This window comes from Polypterus senegalus, chromosome 14, assembly GCF_016835505.1.
Source record: "Polypterus senegalus isolate Bchr_013 chromosome 14, ASM1683550v1, whole genome shotgun sequence".
NCBI classification, from domain to species: Eukaryota; Metazoa; Chordata; class Cladistia; order Polypteriformes; family Polypteridae; genus Polypterus; species Polypterus senegalus.
The window spans coordinates 115,240,209-115,261,697 of record NC_053167.1 but is presented as its reverse complement, the minus strand read 5'-3'; the positions used below and the strand labels follow the sequence as shown (position 1 = coordinate 115,261,697).

The 21,489-nt window shown below is 36.9% G+C and overlaps 1 protein-coding gene across 2 annotated transcripts in view; it reads right to left on the bottom strand.

Annotated features, from left to right (window-relative positions):
• zbtb41 (zinc finger and BTB domain containing 41) overlaps positions 1–21,489 on the bottom strand; it is a 48,801-nt gene that overhangs the window by 12,040 nt on the left and 15,272 nt on the right. For both annotated transcript variants that reach the window (XM_039734997.1, XM_039734998.1), the window contains exons 3-7: positions 15,891–16,098; positions 7,347–7,416; positions 6,438–6,585; positions 4,474–4,603; positions 4,209–4,304 (exon numbers count right to left, since the gene is read on the bottom strand). In XM_039734997.1, the coding sequence (XP_039590931.1) occupies positions 4,209–4,304; positions 4,474–4,603; positions 6,438–6,585; positions 7,347–7,416; positions 15,891–16,098 (652 nt within the window). The remainder of the gene's footprint in view (positions 1–4,208; positions 4,305–4,473; positions 4,604–6,437; positions 6,586–7,346; positions 7,417–15,890; positions 16,099–21,489) is intronic.

The window sequence follows — 21,489 nt, the reverse complement described above, 5'->3', positions numbered from 1 at the left end:
GTACGACTGCCAATCCTAATGTGATGTGGGAGACCTTCCGTGACAAGACCCTGAAGGTTGCTAAGGGTTGTGTTGGTGTTACCGGTGTTTGCAAAAGGAGGCGTTTCATCTCACAGGGCACCCTTGATATCATTGAGAGGAGTCGCAGAGCATGGCTCAATGGCAACTCTGGTCTGTACCGGGAACTGTGAACCACCCAATCTCACTGAGATTGCACAGGTGGTGAACCAGCTGAGGGGTGGGGAAGGCTGCAGAGATCTGTGGTATCCGGGGTGAACTTCTCCAGGCTGGTGGTAAGGCTGTCCTACTGGCATTGCAAGCAATCTTTGCTTCCATTTGGGAGACTGGCATCATCCCACCTGACTGGAAAACGGGACTTGTCATCCCTGTCTGGAAAGGGAAGGACGATTGCCTGGATTGCAGCAATTACAGGGGGATAACACTGCTCTCGGTGCCGGGTAAGGTACTTGCTAGGGTCGTCCTCAATAGGATCCGTGATCACATGCTCACCTACCAGCGACCAGAACAGTCTGGTTTTATGCCTAAGAAGTCTACCATCGACTGCATCCTGGCACTGACCTCTTGGGCACAGTCATCAGCAGTGTGTCTATTTGCAGAGAGAGCGTTGACCTTGTTGAGAGGTTTACTTACCTTGACAGTGACATTCATGTCTCTGGTGACTCTTCCGATGAAGTCAGTAGACGGATTGGGAGAGCATGGGGGGGGGGTCATGTGGTTGCTGGAAAGGGGTGTGTGGCGCTCCCGATATCTATTCAAAAGGACAAAGGTCCAAGTCTTTACAGTCCTGGTGCTTCCTGTCTTGCTATATGGTTGTGAGACATGGACGCTATCCAGTGATCTGAGACGAAGACTGGAATCCTTTGGTACTGTGTCTCTCCGGAAAAGCCTTGGGTACCGCTGGTTTGACTTTGTGTCGAATGAGCGGTTGCTCTTGGAGTCCCGAATGAGGCATATTATCTGCATTGTAAGAGAGCATCAGTTACAGCACTACGGCACCACCAAAAGGGTGATCCGGCTCGTGAGATCCTCATTGTTGGGGACCTGAGTGGCTGGACCAGGCCAAGGGGTCACCCACGTAACACCTGGCTGTGGCAGAAAGAGGGTCATTTCCGGAGAGTGGGACTGGACCGTGTGTCTGCCTGGGGGGGGTTGCAAACCGGGATCCCGAGTTGTTTCGTTGTGTAGTGGGTGCGGCAACACACTGTACCAGTACATGCTCCCCAACTTGACTTGATCAGAGATTTGTGCGTTTTAGAGTGTAGCTGCCGAATGCCAGAAATATCAGGGCAAAGTACTTTTCTTCCCACCCGGGGTACACTTTCCGTCATAGCTGAACATAATCAGATACAGTGCCAATGTTTGACGTTGCAGCATACCTACCTTCTGCTTGGCCAGAATAAAATTTTTTTTAATTGATTTGTAAAGTTTGTACTGTTTTACTACTACGTGGGCGGAGCCGCAAGGAACAGCTAGTATTATATACATGTATTACAAAATATACTTTAATAGATGGTGCTTCAGAAATGTTAATGTTAATTGCACCCAAAAGAGTGTAACTCTTGGATGGATAGAAATCATCAGCTAATATTATACAGCTAGTGTTATAACGGAATCAACCAACATGCTATGTCATTGTGGATTCTGAACAGCAGTGCTAATTGTTGTGGTGTACTACCTATTGGAATGAAAAATGCAATGCATTTTATTACGACATGAATTACAGAATATATTCCAATAGATGGTCATTGGAAATGTATATGCTAAATACAGTGAACAGTGTCACTTCAGTACGATCAGGCACTGGCTTATATTACATTAGTACAGTTTTATACTTGATAATATGTTTTTCACATATAATTGTAAAATACATCTTGTGTGTGTGGACACCACCATTTTCAGGTGTTTTGTATTCACTGTTGCTAGGCAAGCCAACAAGGAGTGTATGACACATAACATAATTATAAGGACAATGTAAATTTTAGCATTGAGTACTTCTTGATTGTACAAGTTTGTGGATTTACCTCTAAACCAAGAGCATCCTTCATTGTTATTATCATTATGCAGTTTCTGGTACAAATTATTTTCTAATATTTGACTATGTTTAACATGTTACAAATTAGATCTTACAAACTTTCCCTTTCCTACTTTTGACCCTTCTTATATCTTGACTTAGATATCTAGATTTTTATGTGACATATCCCGGTTACTACATTGGCTTGTTGTTATATCTACCATCCATCTTCCAAATCTACTTCTATTCTAAACTGCTGCCACCAAGCACACATAGTACACCTACAGTATAATAATGCAAAAATACATCATCATAGCCTCAATAAAATAGTATAAATAAAAATATGAATTATTAGTCAGAAAGCATTTACCTTTTACATATAGTATCCACTGTCAATCATTTAGGCTTTAATAAATTTTGAATAAACAAAAACCTCCTAGGGCTTTTTCTAGTAAACTTCATTATGGCAACAAGCAAATCAAGGCAAGTCAGATTTATCATTTCCCAGAAACATTACTTCAGCTCTGCATGGATGATTTCCATATACAGTGATCCCTCGCTATATCACGCTTCGACTTTCGCGGCTTCACTCTATCGCATTTTTTTCTCATACACGCTTACGTCACTACGCATGCGCTTTCTGAGAACTTTTATCTAAGCCTGAAGATGGCTCCTAAACGTGCTTTTTCTAAGCCTTCTGACAATAAATCTAAGCGCCGGAGGAAGATGCTTACCATCCAGGAGAAGGTGAAACTCTTGGATATGATTAAAGATGGCAATACCCTACAAAAGCCTCCTCACGCATATGAAAAGACAGCACCAGCAACTGCCTATCAAGATGTTCTTCAGCCGCGCACCCAGACACCCACTGCCTACTCCTAGTACTTCTTCACTGAAGACAACAACGCACCTGCTGAAGATACTGCACCACCTCTGAAGACTCTCCTACTGAGGTTGTGCCTTCATAGGTTAGTGGTTGTGTGCAATTAAATGTACAGTACAATAATCTACTATATAAAAGCATTCAGGATTGTCCTTCCGTCCCGTAAGTGCAAAGCGTAGCGGTATTCCGCTTATTACAGACTTACTACTTGCGGCTTGAGGTAGGAAGCGACGTGAGGTGAGCAGAGTTCTGGTGTTGTCATCATTCCCTTGCTTTTGTGCGTGATGCGCTGGAAAAATAGACAAAATTATGTCTCTGGAAATAATTAATGTTGATGGAGTACAAATGCCTCACCGCGTAGTAAATATCAGGAGATGGTGCTTGCTTATTCTCATCTATAGCTTATTTAGTGCATGAAACTCCGTCTTTAGCGGTACAGATTCGGGCTGACATTGTACGACTTTGGACAGGCACTTGAGGGGATAAAAAAAAACTTAGGTTTTTGGGAGATGTTATGAATGGGCACTTTGATGTTCTCATTCCCTACACTTACATGCCTGATGTACACATGGAGTGCACAAAAACTGAGGATAAAAGTCGGTCGCCTTAAAAGGCGAATGCGCCTAGTAATATGATATTTGTAACGTCTAATATTTCTTATTTTCTCTTATTTTGTCTAATATATTGGGTAATACGAGTGTAATGGTGACTAAAGGGTGTTATTTCATGTCTAGAGGGCTCTAATAATGTTAAAAAATGTATTTAGAAGGTCGTAAACAGGGTTTCTATACTCTAACTGTGAAAATATTCGATTTATAAATAAAGAATCCTACTTCGCAAAAATGTATTTATCACGGTAGAGTCTGGAACGGATTAACCGTGATAAACGAGGTTTCACTGTATACCTAAAGCCATGATCATGCCAGAATTTGTTGCAGCACTCATGGAATCTTCCCTCAATAAATAATGCCTGGTTTAATTACAGTAGGTGGTGTTAACAAACCATATTAACCAAATGCTTAAACCGAACCCAGCTAGCTTAGATCAATCCACAAGTTTACGACTATAACCAATCTATTCACATGACTAGAGCTGCAGAAGAGAATACTACATATACACAATTGCCAGATCACATATTGCTGGAAAACTAGAGCTTGATATTAAAGATCGAAGAAGTTTTGTAGTCATTTTTCATTTAGTACATTACAACTAATAATCTATTACAAAAAGTTGCATACAATTCATTTCTCCCAAACAAATACAAACAACATAGCCAATTGTTTTTTTAGTTACCTGTATGAGCTTCCATGTCGAAAACTTTGCCCACAAATGCTACAAAGATGAGGCTTTTCTCCACTGTGAATTCTTAAATGTTCCTTCAGTGTTGTCCTGTACAGGTAAAAAATTTATAAACAAGAAAACAGAGACTATTAGAAATAATGCTTGGCTCTGTTGCAAATACAGAACTGCATCTTTTCACTTTACTACTGTAATAAAATCTTAGTTGTTTTTTTCTTTTGTAAGAGTGAAAGTTACTAATATGCTTGCCATTTCTTACCTTTCCCTTACAGATTTTCCACAGATGAAACATGTCCACTTCCTCTTTCCTCCATGAGTGCATTCAATGTGGCGTTTCCGATTTCCAGTGTCATTAAATTGTCGTCCACAGATGTCACATGGAAATGGACCTGCGTAACAATTAATTACATTTTTACTTTATCCAAAATTAGTGAAAATTAAAATTATGAACAAAACATATAATAAAACACAGAATGTACTGTAAAAATATTACCTTAGCCCACTATGTAAAGTAAGAGCACACACACAGAGGACTGTTTAAATATTTTATTTTATTCTGATGTATGTTTAAGCAAATTTGAAGGACTAAACGGTACCAAGAAAAAAAGAATGTGGACACAATCAAGGAAATTTAAAAACCGGTAGATGGGTGGATGTTTGTTACATTGTTTGAAGACTTCTAACGCTTGCTCATAATACCAGGATCACCATTCTTCAACAGAATGGCATGTTTTAAATCCAATAAAAAGATACCAATAACCATTATAAATTTGCATATTAAGACACATTTCTGTAGCTTTAATGTTGTCGGTTGACTCCTACATGTCAACTGACACTACCTTGAAAAGTTCCAGTTGGTTAAAATAGTTAAAAAAAAAAGGTCGTGAGGACTTCTAATTCTGTTTAATTCTTTATACATTTTAATTTCCTTAATGGATATTATCTCATAATTTTCTTATATGTAACCACATATAAGTAGCCACAAATGTGCACTTCTTTACAGTCTTAGTAAAAGACTTTGTGATTGCTAATATCTATGTTACTCTGAGAGATGCCATTTTATCTCTCTCTCTGGTTCAGGACCAAGTTATCCTGACCTATCTTTGCTCAGAGTACCATGTTAGGCTGCACATTTTGTTACTACAAACCTCTGATCCTACTAGAAAAACACTTTTGATGTTTGGGCAAGTTTTTCTTGTAGTGCCGGTCAACCTAGAAAGCTTCTGTGTTGCATGTCCATCGGCAGCTCATTTCACATGGCTCCAATTGGTCTCACCTGCCTCATTCATTACTTAGACATTCACATCATTGGCTTCACCTCACACCTTACTTAGGCTCAGAGGCAATACCATCTGCCTCACTTCCTCCAGCTCTTTAAGAAGAACCAATCTAAGATCCCTAAGAATCCACACTGGTGGCCATGTACCTACTACTAGACTTTAGCAGCAGAGAAGCATCTCTGCCATGCTGGAAGATAAGTGCTCTCTATACGCATACCCCCTTTCACACTTTGTACTGACTTCTTTAATGGCTGGTTGCTAACCCTAATGATTCTGCTACATGACATTTCTTTTCTCCCACTTCTATCCCATTCATAATAAGCAACTTTGTTTCTGAAGATATTACTTTATGTTTATGTGATATACTATGCAAATTATATTTATTGCTTTCTAATAATAATAATAATACAACTACAATATCTGTGAAATAACATGCATTTTACAGTACTGTACATACAAAGTCAATGAGAGACAATGATGTAATGTCCTTACACAGATTTTCATCAATGACTGCACTTTAGCTACTGGCACTTGAACATGTGCAAGGCCATAGCTCATTTTATGACAGCTTTGTTATAAAGGAGCTTTGCTGTCAAATATTTTTTTTAGACAAGGTAGTTGTGTATGAATTTAATTTTAAATTCAGTCAAAAAAAAAAAAAAAGGCAACGAAAAACTGCAATATACTGCAGAATTGAATCATTATACATATTTATTACAAAATAAGATAAAAAAATGTATTTTAACATTTGTATCTGCGTGAACTACTTAGTTATTAAATCCATACTGCTACCTCATCTTTACAGCATGTTAAGTCTTCTTTTATGACATATTTACTGTCCTGATCTCATATAACATACTTCACATACAAGATCATTGAAGAAAACTAAACTGAAGTTAAAATTAAAATCATAAATGTATAAAAATTCTGTTATCTTCTGTACCTAAGTGAAATTTCTCTTGATGCTTTAGTCTTGCAAATCTCGACTTGAAGTGGTCATCACAGTAAGCACATTTAAAAGGTCTATCTTGTGTATGAAGAATCATGTGCTCTTCAAGGTGTGGTCTGCGTGTAAATGATTTGTTGCATATCTAAAGGAAAAATAATATGCAAATTATGCATTAACCAAAAAAAATCAGCTTCTCTAGCGGTCATCTGTATTTCTATTTTTTATGTGCCACACATGCTTTATGTTTTTGCATGCTCTGATAATTAACTTTAAAAATTAATGTCTTGTGTTGCCCAAGACTTGCTCTGGAACTATATATGTGGCATGTATATAAAACAAAAAAACAAAAATACCACACATTATATATACATTCAAGCATTATATAGTTTTGGAGATGTGTTTTTTTCCTAGTAATCCATATTCCATGTATAACTATGTATAAATTATAAAAGCAGTGATTAAATTTAACCAGCAAAAATACTCGAGACAGATGGCGAGTTATTTTATAAAATATGATTTAGTTCATTTACACACACACTATATGTATTCATAAATAAGTCAAATAAACTTGTGGTTTGAGGAGGAGATAGTGAACCAGTGTGACTCTCTCTCAAGATGTGTTTTACCAGGCAATAAACTGTAACAGTCATACCTCAAAGTCCAACTCTCATTTATTCAAAATGATTCAAATTTTTATGTATCAAAAATAATTATATTTTGGAACACAACAGTACAAAAGTAGCATTTGGAAACTGCAAATGTTGAAATAGTTATGTCTTAACCAGCATACCCTAAACCGTAAAGCACACTAAAGATAAGAATATCGTTAGTTAGCAGAATTTACCATCTGTTGTAAATATTTATGTCAGCAGAATATTAACTTTCAATAAAAAAGTTACTTACATCACATTTCCATCCTTCAGCTTTTTTCCTCTTGACTGACATAAATTCCTGAATATGGTCAGGATGAAATCTAAAAATATGATTAAATGTATTAGCTTTTCCAAATGGAAAAAAAAATATTTCAAAAGTCTAATTGAGAGAGGGGAAATCACAATCAAGTATGGAGAGCATAATCTATATATATAATTCACTAAGGCAAGACACCCATGGAAAGCAAGCCAGAACCCTCGCTCTCTAGGCGGGCTGGGGGGCATGGATAGCTCACGGGTAACTGCCCATTCTGTTTTAAAATACCATTGAAGCTCACTACTACTTCCACATGCAACATCAAACCTTCCTCACCACAGACAATCCAAAGTTATTATATGGGACGACGCCAATGGCAAGCATTCCAGGCAGTTGACAGGTTATTACATGACCTCACCAAGCCTTTTGGTGGCAAAACAATACTTTTGGGTGGAGAGACCATTGGATGCTTACTGTTGCCTGTTGCATTAACAAGCACCCTTTGAGCCACATGCATGTTCTTACACTGACAACAAATATGAGAGCTCTTCCTGAAGAACAACATTTCGCACAATGGCTCCTTGATGCTGGAGACGGATAAACGGAACACCTGTGACATTTTCACATTGTTTTCCTTTATTTTCTGATCCCTTTCAACAACTGTATAGCAACATCGACTTCTCAACTGTCACTCTGGAACAACTCAGTACGCGAGCTATATTAAGCGTCACCAACGAAGACTCGCTATACCTTAATGAACAAGTGCTAAAACTTATCCCTAACAATGAGGTGACTTTCACGAGCATGGACTCCATTGTCACAGATGATCCTGCAAATCACAAGGACAAACTTTCATAAGGATATGCCTGTATCTGCCAAAACCAGTCTTCACTCACGGACATTTATATGTTGCTCTCTCCAGAGTTCCATCTTTTCATTCACTTTCTGTTGTATCCTCACCTCCCTTTTTAGACAACTGTGTCTTTCCAGAAGTGTTCAATCATCAATAAATAATTATGTGGCATTTGTTATGCGGGTTCACTATTGTGTGTATTTTTCTTTCCAGAGTTCCATCTTTTCATTCACTTACTTTTGTATTCTCACACCAACCCATTTTAGACAACTGTGTCTTTTCAGAAGTGTTTAGCATTCAATAGATAATTATGCATGAAATTAAGCGTGTGTCTACCCGGTACAGAGAGGCGTGGGTAAGCCGTTGAACCCCATTCGGGCTGCAAAATGTGGAATTCCCACTAAGTGCGACTCATATGCTCCCAATGATTACATTCCTACCCTTTGTACACACCCCCCTTGGGTGTCTTGGTGGATTATATATAGAAAAGCAGCCAAAATCGCACAGAGTAATGAAAAGTCTACTTGAGTCAAGTGCATCTGGACTGTGCAAAGACGACGACGACTCAAGTAACGAGTTGGAGGTGGGCACATGAGCAGGCAGTGCATACTGAACAAGAAATCAGCAGACTAGCATGACGGAGGGAGCGGAATGGACGTCCTTCTCCTCTCCTCCCGTTCCACCCTCCGAGCCTGAGCGCCGTCCACACCCATCACTCCGTCTGGGAGAAGAAGGCGCGATGGCGCTCCGCCAGTTTTCAGTCACGAACGATTGTGTGTTGGTTCGTTCCGTGCATTCTTACAATGCTGCTTTTCTTGCTGATTTATTACATTACCGATTTTTCAAATGTTAATTTTCCCTGTGCTTAAAAATCATTAAAACACCAGCCTGATTATGCGGCGTATGGTACGCCGCGGGTTGGCTAGTATAATTAATTGATTCTTCACAGCTACTGTCTTGTGGCAACATTCACAATAAAATTTTTCATTTCAAAGAAAACAAAATACTATAGTGGAAAGATTCTCCCATGTCAACAAAACAACAGGTTCTTTTTAAAACTTCACGAAATTAATATTTGGTTTTTTTTTAATAAATTTTAATTATTTTATTGAAATCATACAACATTCCATACAAATAGATCAATTTTACAAGAATAGGACTGAAAACAAATCAACCCCCACCCCTGAGAAAGAGCATGGGCAGCAGAATAAAACTTAAACCTAGTAAAAATAAGTAAATAGATAAATTAATAAGTGAATATAGATGAATGGAGAAGAAAAAGAAAATGGGGAAAGAATCTGCTTCCTCTGTGCTTTAACAGCTTATTCTAGAATGTTAATGATTAGATCCTGCCAGGTTTTGAAACATTTCTGCACAGATCCTCTAAGTGAGAATTTTATTTTTTCCAATTTCAAATAATGTATAACATCAGTTACCCGCTGACTTAAGAGGGGAGAGCTAGGATTCTTCCAGTTGAGCAAGATAAGTCTGCGTGCCAATAGTGTAGTAAAGACAACTAAAGTTTGTTTGTCATTCTCCACTTTAAGTCCATCTGGAAGTACACCAAACACAGCTGTTAATGGGTTAGGAGGGATTGTGACAACAAGGCTGTCTGAAAGGCATTTAAAAATTTTGGTCCAGAACACGTGACCCAGTGAGGCTGGAACTTCATTGCCGCGTTCGCAGGTTGGATCTTGCCCTGGAAACATTTTGGACAATTTTAAGCAATACACATGTGCTCGATATATAATTTTGAGTTGAATAATTGTATTGTTTGCGCATATGGAGCTCGAGTGAATTCTCTGCATTGCTACCTTCCACTCTTTTCTGAGATGTTTAGTGAGAGATCCTTTTTCCACTTACCTCGTGGATCTTTGAAAGGGAGGGACTGTAAAATGGTTTTATATATTGCGGAGATGCTGTCTAAGTCCGTGAAACTGATCAATATTTTTTCTAGCATAGAGGGAGGTGGGAGGTGAGGAAAATTGAGGAGGTTCTGTTTAACAAAGTTTCTAATTTGAAGACAGTGAAAGAAATGTGTTGCTGGGAAGTTAAATTTAGAATGTAATTGTTCCAAGGATGCAAAGGCGTTGTCTATGTACAGATCTCTAAGTGATTTAATCCCAAAAGTTTTCCAGACATTAAAAACTGCATATGTTTGCGTGGATTGAAAAAGGTGGTTCTCATACAAAGATGCCACCAATAAAAGATTCTGTATCTTAAAATGCTTCCTACATTGGTTTCATATTCTGAGTGAGTGAAGCACTATTGGGTTGTTAGTATATTGGCGATAACTTGCATTTATTGGGGCACAAAGCAAGGAATATAAAGTAGTACTGCAGAATTTTATTTCTATTGCAGACCAAGCCTGTATATGTTCATCTATTTGTGTTCATGTCCAGGTTTTTATAGTTTGTATGTTTGCTGCCCAGTAGTAAAAACAAAAGTTAGGTAGAGCCATGCCACCTTCTGCCTTTGTAGGGTCGTTCTATGGATACGTGGATGTTTCGAATTCCAAATAAATGTGGCTATGGTTAAATCTAATTTCTTAAAAAATGATTTATTGATGTATATTGGGATGTTTTGAAAGAAAAAGAGAAACTTAGGGAGGATAGGATATTCATCTTAATAATATTAATTCTTCCAGCTAAATTGAGGTGGAGGGTTGACCATCTATGCAAGTCTTGCTTAATTTTTTTCCATACAGATGGTGAAATTTTGTTGATAAAGAGCTTTACGTTTACTTGTGATGTTTACCCATAAATATTTAAACTGATCCGTAATGATAAAAGGGAAGGTGTCCAATCTAATACTGTGTGCTTGAGAATTCACGGTAAAGAGCACACTTTTAGTCAAATTAATTCTGAGATCAGAAAGCTTTTGAAATTTTGTTAGTGCTGTTAGAACTGCGGGCACAGTTTTTTGTGGGTCTGATATATACAGTACCATATCATCTGCAAATAGAGACATTTTCTGTTCAAATTCTTCTCTGATAATCCCCTTTATCTCATAAGCATTTCGACAGTGAACTGCCAGTGGCTCAATGGCAATTGCAAAAAGTAGTGGTGAAAAGGGGCATCCTTGTCTGGTACCACATTCTAGTCTGAAGTAGTCTGAATTAATGTTGCTAATACAAACTGAAGGTTCTGGATTAGTATACAGTAGTTTGATCCATGCACAAATGTTTGGGACAAACCCAAATTTCTCCAATGTAGCGAAAAGGTAGTTCCATTCAATCATATCAAATGCTTTTTCTGCATCCAAGGATAATAAAATCTCTGGGATGTTTGACTTTGCGGGTGAGTATATTACATTAAACAGGCGTCAAAGATTGGACACTAAGTGTTGGCCTTTAATAAATCCAGTTTGATCTTGTGATATTACTGAAGGCAGCACTTTCTCCACCCTTCTAGCTAGGACTTTGGAGAGTATCTTAACATCATTATTCAGAAGTGAAATTGGTCTGTATGATGCACATTGTAATACATCCTTATTTTGTTTAGGAAAGACTGTTGCAAATGCTTGGCGAAAAGCTTGAGGTATAATTTTTTTGTCTCTAGCTTCTGTGAATGGAAGTCTAATAGGAGGGGAGCTCACCGAGTGGGGAACTTCTTATATTTTGTTTTGGTTATGTCTGTTTCCGATGTCAGATAAATTGCCATACCTGATATAATAAGATAAAATTTATCATAACACTATGTGTTGCTTTGTTGAATCATCTAATTAGAGGAAGCAACATCTTAATTTGAATCAGGTTCTCACAAAAAATGAACTCAATGGATTACAGTTCCAACACTATCTGTTGGTGGGGGTGGGGTTGGTATCCAAGACAATATTAGGGACACTACTGGGACAGAAAAAAGAAAATAAAAAGTTGGTGGGGAAGAATACTGAATGTAATTTATAGGTACAATGCTATTGTAACTTAACATAAATACTAATTCATGTCTAAGGTGAACAGTGAAAAATATCAGCCAGTATGTCATAGAAAAGCTGTGTAAAATAGATTGCTTTTTGACTACAACTGTTGGTATGCCAGGCTATATATAGAGAGTAATAATTAAAGTGCTGAAGTAAAACCTAACAGAACATCTATTGTACATAGTAACTGAGTACATATGTTTGCACTGTCCATATTCTACAAAAACACTTAACACTGAATCAGAAAATGGATGGACGGATATATTATTTTTAATTTGACCAACGGATTAAAATAGTTCGCTTGTCATGCCCATCTCTAGAAGATACTTTTTTTTGTAAATTATCTCAGTTGTGTTTTTAACATATACTGTAAAATCTCACGTGTAACGCAAGCAATTTTCACTCATTTTAATTTGCTAAAAAATTGGGGTGCACACTATACATGAGACATAATTTTAATTAAGTATTTTCAATAAGCCTGAAATGTTCCGATGCTAAAACGCAGTCAATCAAAAAGATGACCAGCCACCTTGACAGTTCCTCCAATCACCATGCAGCAGCCCATTGTGCTGCCCGCACACTTCCCCATTTATTCCCAGAAACACTGAGCTTCCCTGGAAATTACAGTTTGAAGCATTTGCCCAATAAACATCTAGCTTTGCTGCATTGAAAACAAAGCATATTCATAAAAAATACGACGACCTACCAGAAATTATTACCGTTTCTGAATGAACTAGCCATGAAGTCAAGCACATTCTAGCATGCTCTTTGTAATAGCAAAGTAAATAAAACATTTTTTTCGTGACATTTTACAGGAGGCAGAGCTTTCCTTAGAGTCTTAGAGCAGTCACCTCTGGTAGGTAGGTGGTTGCTGTATTCCTTGTATTTCCTGTAGGTAATAATTTTCATAATATCTGGTATTTTAAGCCCTTAAAATGAAATCAAGGAGAAGTTATACTGCAGCAGAAAAGCTGTTAGTAATAAAATATGCAGAAACTAATAATCTGATTTTGGAGTACAAACAAAGAGGTGTTGCAAGCATTGCCTGCTAAACAAAAAAAGAAGCAAATCATGAGGACACAGCAAGTTTTCCAGATCTAGAAAAAGAATTAATGAACTGGAAAGCAACATTAAGGGACTACAATCACACATTTACTACTGGTGGCCGTATGCATCAACCAGCTATCTCCAAACTGGTCGCATGGATGCTTGCAGTTTGGAATGAATCAGATGCATGTATAATTCAACATGGTTTCCTCAAATGTTCTATTTCTATTAATCTTTATAATAGCAATAGTGACGCTTTGTGGGAGGATAAACAGGTGTCATCAGATGAAGATGTTAATGGCAAAATTTATTACGATGGCTTCAATGACAATATCATTGACTCAACCTCACTAGATGAGCTTCTCACTAGTAACAGAGATGACAACTGCTCTTCTTTGAATTACATATTTTTGAATGTGTAATAATTATTACCTATGGGTAGATTTTGTAAAAATAAATAAATAAATAAATATGATGTACTATAAAATAAATTCTTACAAATTAAAAAAAATGTTACCTAATAGATACAGTACTTATCTACTTGTCATTGTAAGTATTTTTAAAATGTACCTATTTACCTAATTTAAATAAAAATGATTATAATTATCACTTTAAATTATGTTTACAAAAATGGAGTGCAATTTTAATAAAATCTTGAAAAGTTAAAAGGTGCATATTATATATGAATTTGTTTTTAGCTTTTGGGCTTAATCCGTATGTGCATTATATGTGAGATTTTAAAGGTACTTTACATGTAGACACTCACTGAGCAAATTCTTAGGAACACTATACTAATACGGAGTAGGGCATCCTTTTGTCCTCAGAACAGCCTCAGTTCTTTGTTGCATGGAATCAACTACATATTGGAAACATTCATTTGAGATTATGGTCCTTGTTGGCATAATTGAATCACACAATTTCTGGAGATTTGTCAGCTGTACATTCATACTGTGAATCTCCTCCTCTATCACATCCCAAAAATGTTCTACTGGATTCAGATTGGGTGATTGGGAAGGCCACTGATGAATACTAAATGCATTGTCATGTTCATGAAACCAGTTTCAGACAACTTTTGGCTTGTGACATTGTGTATTATCATGCTGGAAGTATCCATTACAAAATGGGTAAACTGTGGCCACGAAGGGATGCACATGGTCAACAATAATACTCAAATAGGCTGCGATTCGAGCAATGACTGATGATTGGTAGTAATGGTTCCACACCACTACACCACCACCAGCAACATGGACTGTTGACACAAGACAGGTTGGGTGCATGGATTCATGCTGTTGGTGACAAATTCTGATCCTACTAACATCTGTGTGCTTTAGCAAAAATCAAGATTTATCACACCAGGTTATGTGTTTTAAGCCAACAAATGTAAGTTTTTTGCCAGACTGTAGCCTTATGTTTTCTGCTCTTGGCTGCAGTAATGAAACCCAACACAGTATTCTGCTGTTGTAGCTCATCTGCCTCAAGGTTCCATGTGTTGTGCATTCCGAGATTCTTTTTTGCTCAACATAGGTTTACAGAGTGGTTATGTGAGTTATAGTAGCCTTTCAGCTAGCTCAAACCAGTCTGATCATTATCCTCTTACTTCTCTCATTAACAAGGCATTTCTGTCCACAGAATGGACATTTACTGGATGTTTTTTGTATTTTGCACTGTTCTGTGTAAAATGTTGAGACTGTTGTGCATGAAAATCCCAGAAGAGTAGCAGTTACAGAAATACTCAGACCAGCCTATCTTGCAACAGCATTCAGGCCATAGTCAAAATCACTGAGATTTTTCACTATTCTGGCGTTTGATGTAAGAATTAACTGAAGCTCCTGACCTGTATCTGCATGACTTTCCGCAATGTGCTGCTGCCACATGATTGGATAATTAGATAAAAGCATGGCAAAGCAGCTGTAGCAGTGTTCCTCGTAATTTGTTCAGTGAGTGTATATATATATGCAGTTCACTTTGACCTGTCTGGTAGCTGAGTGGGAGCAAAACTAAAGACAAATTTCAGAAGAACCCTAGAGTCATGTGTATTAAGTAAAAGAAGAAAACCACTCTCTTATAATTTAAACAATTAACAAATAAGTAAAATGAAAATAAGCAGAAAAGCTTGTAAAGTTTTATAAATATGGTAATTACATTTTTTTACATTAAAGTAAAAGAAAACACTGTATGCATGAAACCACTGGGCAATCTGGAGCAACTCAATTAACTTACTACATGAAATTTGACTAAAAGATGAATTACACAATAAGTAACATAGTGTGTTTTAGTTCATTTAGATTTAATCGATTACAATAATTCATTGATATATTTGTTGTTTAATGTTTTTAAGTCATTTTACTAAATAATTTTTCCCCATAAACCAGAATTAGATAAGCACTAACATGCCATAAATTGGACTAAAAGAGGCTAGTAAATAGAGAACATTTGCTTTAAAAAATATTGTTCAACACCACCCCCAACTTGGGAGGCACAAACTATGGACAGAAAATAGCTCAAAAATGGTTTATGGGCATGTTATTTTCTATAATCTAAAAAAAAATAAAGTTCTGAACTGACCATTTATTTCTATTGCAAACAGAGTAATATATCCTAGGATTGCACAGTATACCTGTAAATAGTAGCTACATGCAGAAGCTTCCACTGGTTTACAATAAGTAGTATACAAGTTTAACACAGTGCCTTAGGCATACCATCGAGATGCAACTTACCTCTTGACATGCTTTCCAAGGGTTTTTTTGCTGGCATGCAGTTTACTGCAGTATGGGCATTTATGTTCTTTCTTTTGAAACACTGTTTCATTGATGTGTTTTTTCTTGTGAACAGCGAGATTTGATTTTGTTGAGTAGCACTGCTGACAAATTTCACACTTAAAGGGCTTCTCTCCTGTATGCACCCATGTATGACTTTCATACTTCCCTGAAAAATATGAATGTAATGATAACTGGTTATAAGTAAACAACTTTTTAAAACAAGTACCATTAATATTATACACATATATTACAGTGGGTGGCATGGTGGTGAAGTGGTAGTAAGGAGACCAGGGTTCGCTTCCCAGATCATCCCTGTGTAGAGTCTGCATTTTCTCCCTGTGTCTGCATTGGTTTCCTCCATGTGATCCGTTTTCCTCCCACTGTCCAAATACACACAGGTAAAGTGGATTGATGCTGCTAAATCTGCCCTAGCATGTGTAAATGTAAGTGTGTGTGTGTTTGCCCTGCTATGAACGGGCACCCTGTCCAGGGTTTGCTTCTGCCTTGTGCACTGAAGTTGTTGCTCTGAAGTTACTGAACCGTCTTTGATCATTTATGGGGAGTGATCAACATATTTTGAATCTGAATCTAAACAGAATGTTTTATGGTTGTGATTCTGTAAGTGGCCAAACTTTTGTGTACTAAATAGATACAACTGCAAAGTAAAGGTAAAGTTTCTATCATTTGTGATTATTATAGAGTATGTCTTTTTCCCAGGAGTCAAAATGTGTACCAAAGAAAACAAAATCAAATATTGTGCTATCACTGAATTTATGACACTACATTCATTCTTGCCAAGCCAATGTGTACTAGTACCAGTGCTTGTTAAATGTCACAGTAAACAGCTGGGGTGCAGAATTCCCTTCCAGCAAGACAACGCTCAAAAAAGATTGAAGGTCTTGTCTGCTTTTGACATCAACAGATGGAAATGTTCCCACCATGAAGTGAATAAAATGGAGAATCAAAGAATGTAGTCAACCACAAATTGGTCGTGATTAAATAAAGCGCTACTAGTTTCAGATCCATTATGACTTCTTTTTTACATTTGGAATAAAGTGAATGCAATGTGTCATCTCCACAAGGGGTTGGCTTCTCTTACCCTGACTGTTGATCATTTTTTAAAACCTTCATTGCAAATAGTTTTAATTGGAGTCTTGTTTTTTGATAAACAAAATGCAATCATAATTTTCTTTTGATAGCCTGCTGTATACATACAAGTGTTAGTGCAAATAATTAATGGTTATCCATGTCATGGACCTAACATTACCGGAACTTAGTGCTGCTTGCTTAGTTTTCATGCATTCTTCATAATGGCTTATATGATTTAAATTGCTGTATACATGATTGCCTGTAGTGGTTTAACAGTTTGTACAGTACACTTTAAAAGAAAAATTACAAATTATTCTCTTTTTTAGACGCTTTACTACCAAAATTTAAAAGTTCAATTTTTCTGAAAGCTGTTGCATAAGAAAACAAATACTCCTCTATTCACACTTTTTAAAAGATGTTGTCTGGGATCAGCACATAGTCAGCCCTATGATTTGAAAGACTCTGTACTGTTTATGCAAAGTAGTGTTTGATAAAGCTGCGGTGGGTTGGCACCCTGCCCAGGATTGGTTCCTGCCTTGTGCCCTGTGTTGGCTGGGATTGGCTCCAGCAGACCCCGTGACCCTGTGTTCGATTCAGCGGTTTGGACAATGGATGGATGGATGGATGGATGTTTGATACAGATACACAAGTGCCAGTGATCTTTGCGTAAAACTGATTAACTTTGTTGAATTTCCCCTTTCCTTTTAATAACATGATTACATTTCTTTTTTCCTGTCCATCACAAAACTGCCTTCAGTTGTCCATCACATCAGTGGTGCTATTTGACCATTTCTGATGCATCCCTTATTTGCATAAAGCACACTCTTTGCGCAGTTATTCCTAAATATTTATATATCAAATTGTGATTTCTTAGAAGATACGTGCTGCTCAAGATGTATCCTGACAAATTTTAGATTTTTAACAGGAAATAATGTTTTTGTTTGTAAGTAAATGAGTCACTCAACTTTGCATTTTATATACAGTATACACACATATATATATATATATATATATATATATATATATATATATATATATATATATATATTAGAGTCATACATATATGTTACAATACTATATGTACAGGTATGCTTTATGACAAGTAGGAAGATAAACAGATATTGTCTGACCACTAAGCTGAATTTATCCCTAGATTTCTTACAACTCTTTTACTGTACATAATCTACCTTTCAAAAATTTAAATCAGAATCTTAAAATTAAGATGACTTACCATTCACAGAAAAATCTGAAAAATTGTTGCAAACATTAAAGTAATATGGAGTGTGGGTCAAATATCAATAAACTTACAGAGAGGTGTTAATATATTTAAAGAATGTAAATGCATATAAAATATTAACCACACACCTAAAACAACCCTGGATTGACAAATATGTATCTCATTCTCAATAACATGAATGAAGCCTATGCAGATTAGCTGCCCAAAATGAAACATCTCCATATTAAATGTTCCAAAGAGAATTTCAAAGTACTGAATTCAATTAAAATTTAATAAGGGATTTATAACTAGAATGAAATGTAGATATATCCCTAAGGATATATATTAACTCTTTCAGGGCTGATGTCGACTTTTGTCAAAAGGAGGAGTTGACGATGGTTATCAACTGTGAACTGTGACAAAACCAACTGTTATATTTTAGTTGGACTCTAATTGCCTGAAGGAATGTTAGATTCATTGGTTTGACGAGATTTCCTACGCTATGCGTGAGCAGCGGGCGCAAACAACGGCAAAAAGGCACTGACATCTGGCGAGATCAAAACGAACGCGTAAAGCAAAATACTCCACAGACGACATTTTGCATATTATCTCTGAACTGGACTATGACTTGTCGGACTCTGATTTTAATACAAGTGAACAAAACGAATGTGAGGTTCGCGCCAGCTGATTGTTCACCAGCTAATCGTGGTACTGACAATGTTCACCAGGTCGAACTGCCACTAAACAATGATAAGAGGTAGAAACCAGATTGCAGTGCACTGCGACCGTGACCTCTGCTGCCCCAGCCATTGCTTTTCAGAAACTGTTTTTCGGAGAAAATATTCAGCCCTCAATGAGTTAAAGCATGGTGATTCTCCAACTCCAACAATCTTCCAAGGATCAAGCCAGTAAGATATGCACTTTTATTTATTTATTTACAAAGCTGACAGTATTAGTCCATATTGTTTAGGTGCCTTAGAAAATGCCAGGCGTTTGGTTAAAATGTACTAGTTAGAGATCGTAAGAATCACCTCTATGCACAGCATTGTCTTTGGACACAAATATCTTAACTGATGGTTTCTCAATTTCTGTCTAGGTCAGGGGTTTCAAACTTGGATCTTGAAGATCAAGTGGCTGCATGTTTTTCTAGCCACTTTGTTAATCAATAAACAATTACTGCTGCAAAATTAACCAATTTCTTTTGCCTTAGTTTTAAATGGCTTGCTTTTTAAGTTTCATATCCATTAATTGTTTTAGGATTTGTTCCTGCCCTGCGTCTACTACTAGCTGGAATAGGCTCCAGTACCCCCATGAACCAGATCTGGATTAACCAGATAAGAAAATGACATGACAACCCTTAACTGTTTTATTCCTTAACCAACAGCCAAACAATAAAGGGAAGCAAAGTGAGCCAACAGGTAAACAAAACATTCAGGGTGTCAAACTTGGTTGCTGGAGGGACACCACTGCACTCCAACCAATCTCTTAATGTTAATAAAACATGTTATTTAATCCTAATGCTTGTTAATGTGCTCATCCTTCCACAGGAGACATTGCTAAAACTGTTCATTCTTATTTTTATGACAGCACAATCTATATTTCTCAGACCTTCACTTTTTCTTTTCAGATATTTTACTGAAAAAGATATTTTATGATAAACTTATAGTTGCAAAGGGATCAAGTTAGCTGTTCATCCATCTGACTACTGATTAAGGGAAAAAGAAACAAGCAATCCAATTAAAATTAAGACAAACGTGTTTCATTATCAGAAGTAACTGGCTACTAATTAAGAAAGTGACTGGAGCAAAAGCCTGCAGCCATCACAGCCCTACGAGTTTGACACCTTTGGTGTAGTTAATCCATAGAAGAATATCCAGCTGGGTATGAAGGATATTCAGATATGCAGTAAAAATTTGCATTGGTGGAAGAGGAAGTTGCCTCAGGGAGACTTCAGACTGTGGAAGAGAAACCTTTACTGCTAATTGGTTGTCTTAGAGCAGGAGTTCTCAAACTCGGTCCTGGGGACCCCTGTGGCTGCAGGTTTTGTTCCAACCAGATTCCTAATCAATGACAACACCTGATAGCACTGATCGCATTTAATTAGCTGGTATTATTTATCTTTTATTCTACATTCAGAAAGCACAGCAGCATGATTTTTACATTTATAAGAAACTTAGAAATATTTCTGGTTTTGCTATGGATTTAAATGCTTAACTCTCTTTTTATTATATTTCCTTTCTATGTGCAGTTTGCTCCCTTCTTTGAATCTTAATAATGACAATTAAAAACAAGCAGAGCAGAAACCCAAGCAAACAATACTCAATCGTGAAAGGCTATAATTACTTTAGCGTCAGCCCCACAAAGTAGTAAATAAAGGATTCATTAAACAATTAGAACACCTAGAAAAGTAGAATGACAATCAAGATGAAAATACTGTTAAAAGAAAAAATTCATATACCGTAGTTACTTAGTACACTTTAATACTTTTTTTTTTTTGACCAAACTTAGTTTTCTATTTTGTATATTGTTCCCAAAACTGGGAATCTGGGAAACAACAGTTCACTTAATTAGCCCAGGAGTCCAATTAAAAACAGAGGCTGGTTGGAACTAAACTTGCAGCCAGAGGGGTCCCCCAGGACCAAGTTTGAGAACCCCTTTCTTAGAGTGAATGGGTGTAATGTTTGAAAGGGTACTACTTACAAACTCTATGAAGGTACTGGAAGACTTTAACTTAGAACTCTCACTTGATGGAGACACTTTGGAAAGCATGACTGGAAGGAACCCTGATCTAATCTGAACCTGAGTGGCGAGTGGCCACTTTGTTGACTGCAGGACTGTACATAATATATCCCATGTTCAAACAATGATACTCACAAGTTGTGTGGATACATTCTCTCATATTATTAGGACAGTTTAGGGACAAGCAATAGACCCGCTTTTTTTTAACTTTGACACTACTGAAAAGAACCGATGCAATATAACATAATGACAAGTTTAATCAACATGGACTTATTTTAAATTAAGAAACTGGTTGGAGCAAAGGCCTGAATCCCTTGTAAACCCTCCACAACCAGAGCAGACCACCCTTACTATAATGTACTCAAAACAGATTACAAAAGTATGCTACCAGTTCCACATGTGGAAACGCTAGTGCAAGGCTAAAAGTTTTTATTCATAATCTCATTTGCCAAAATGATTTGATCCAGCTGCAGTTTTTCAGATAAACTTATTGGAAGCATTGTAATGAAAATA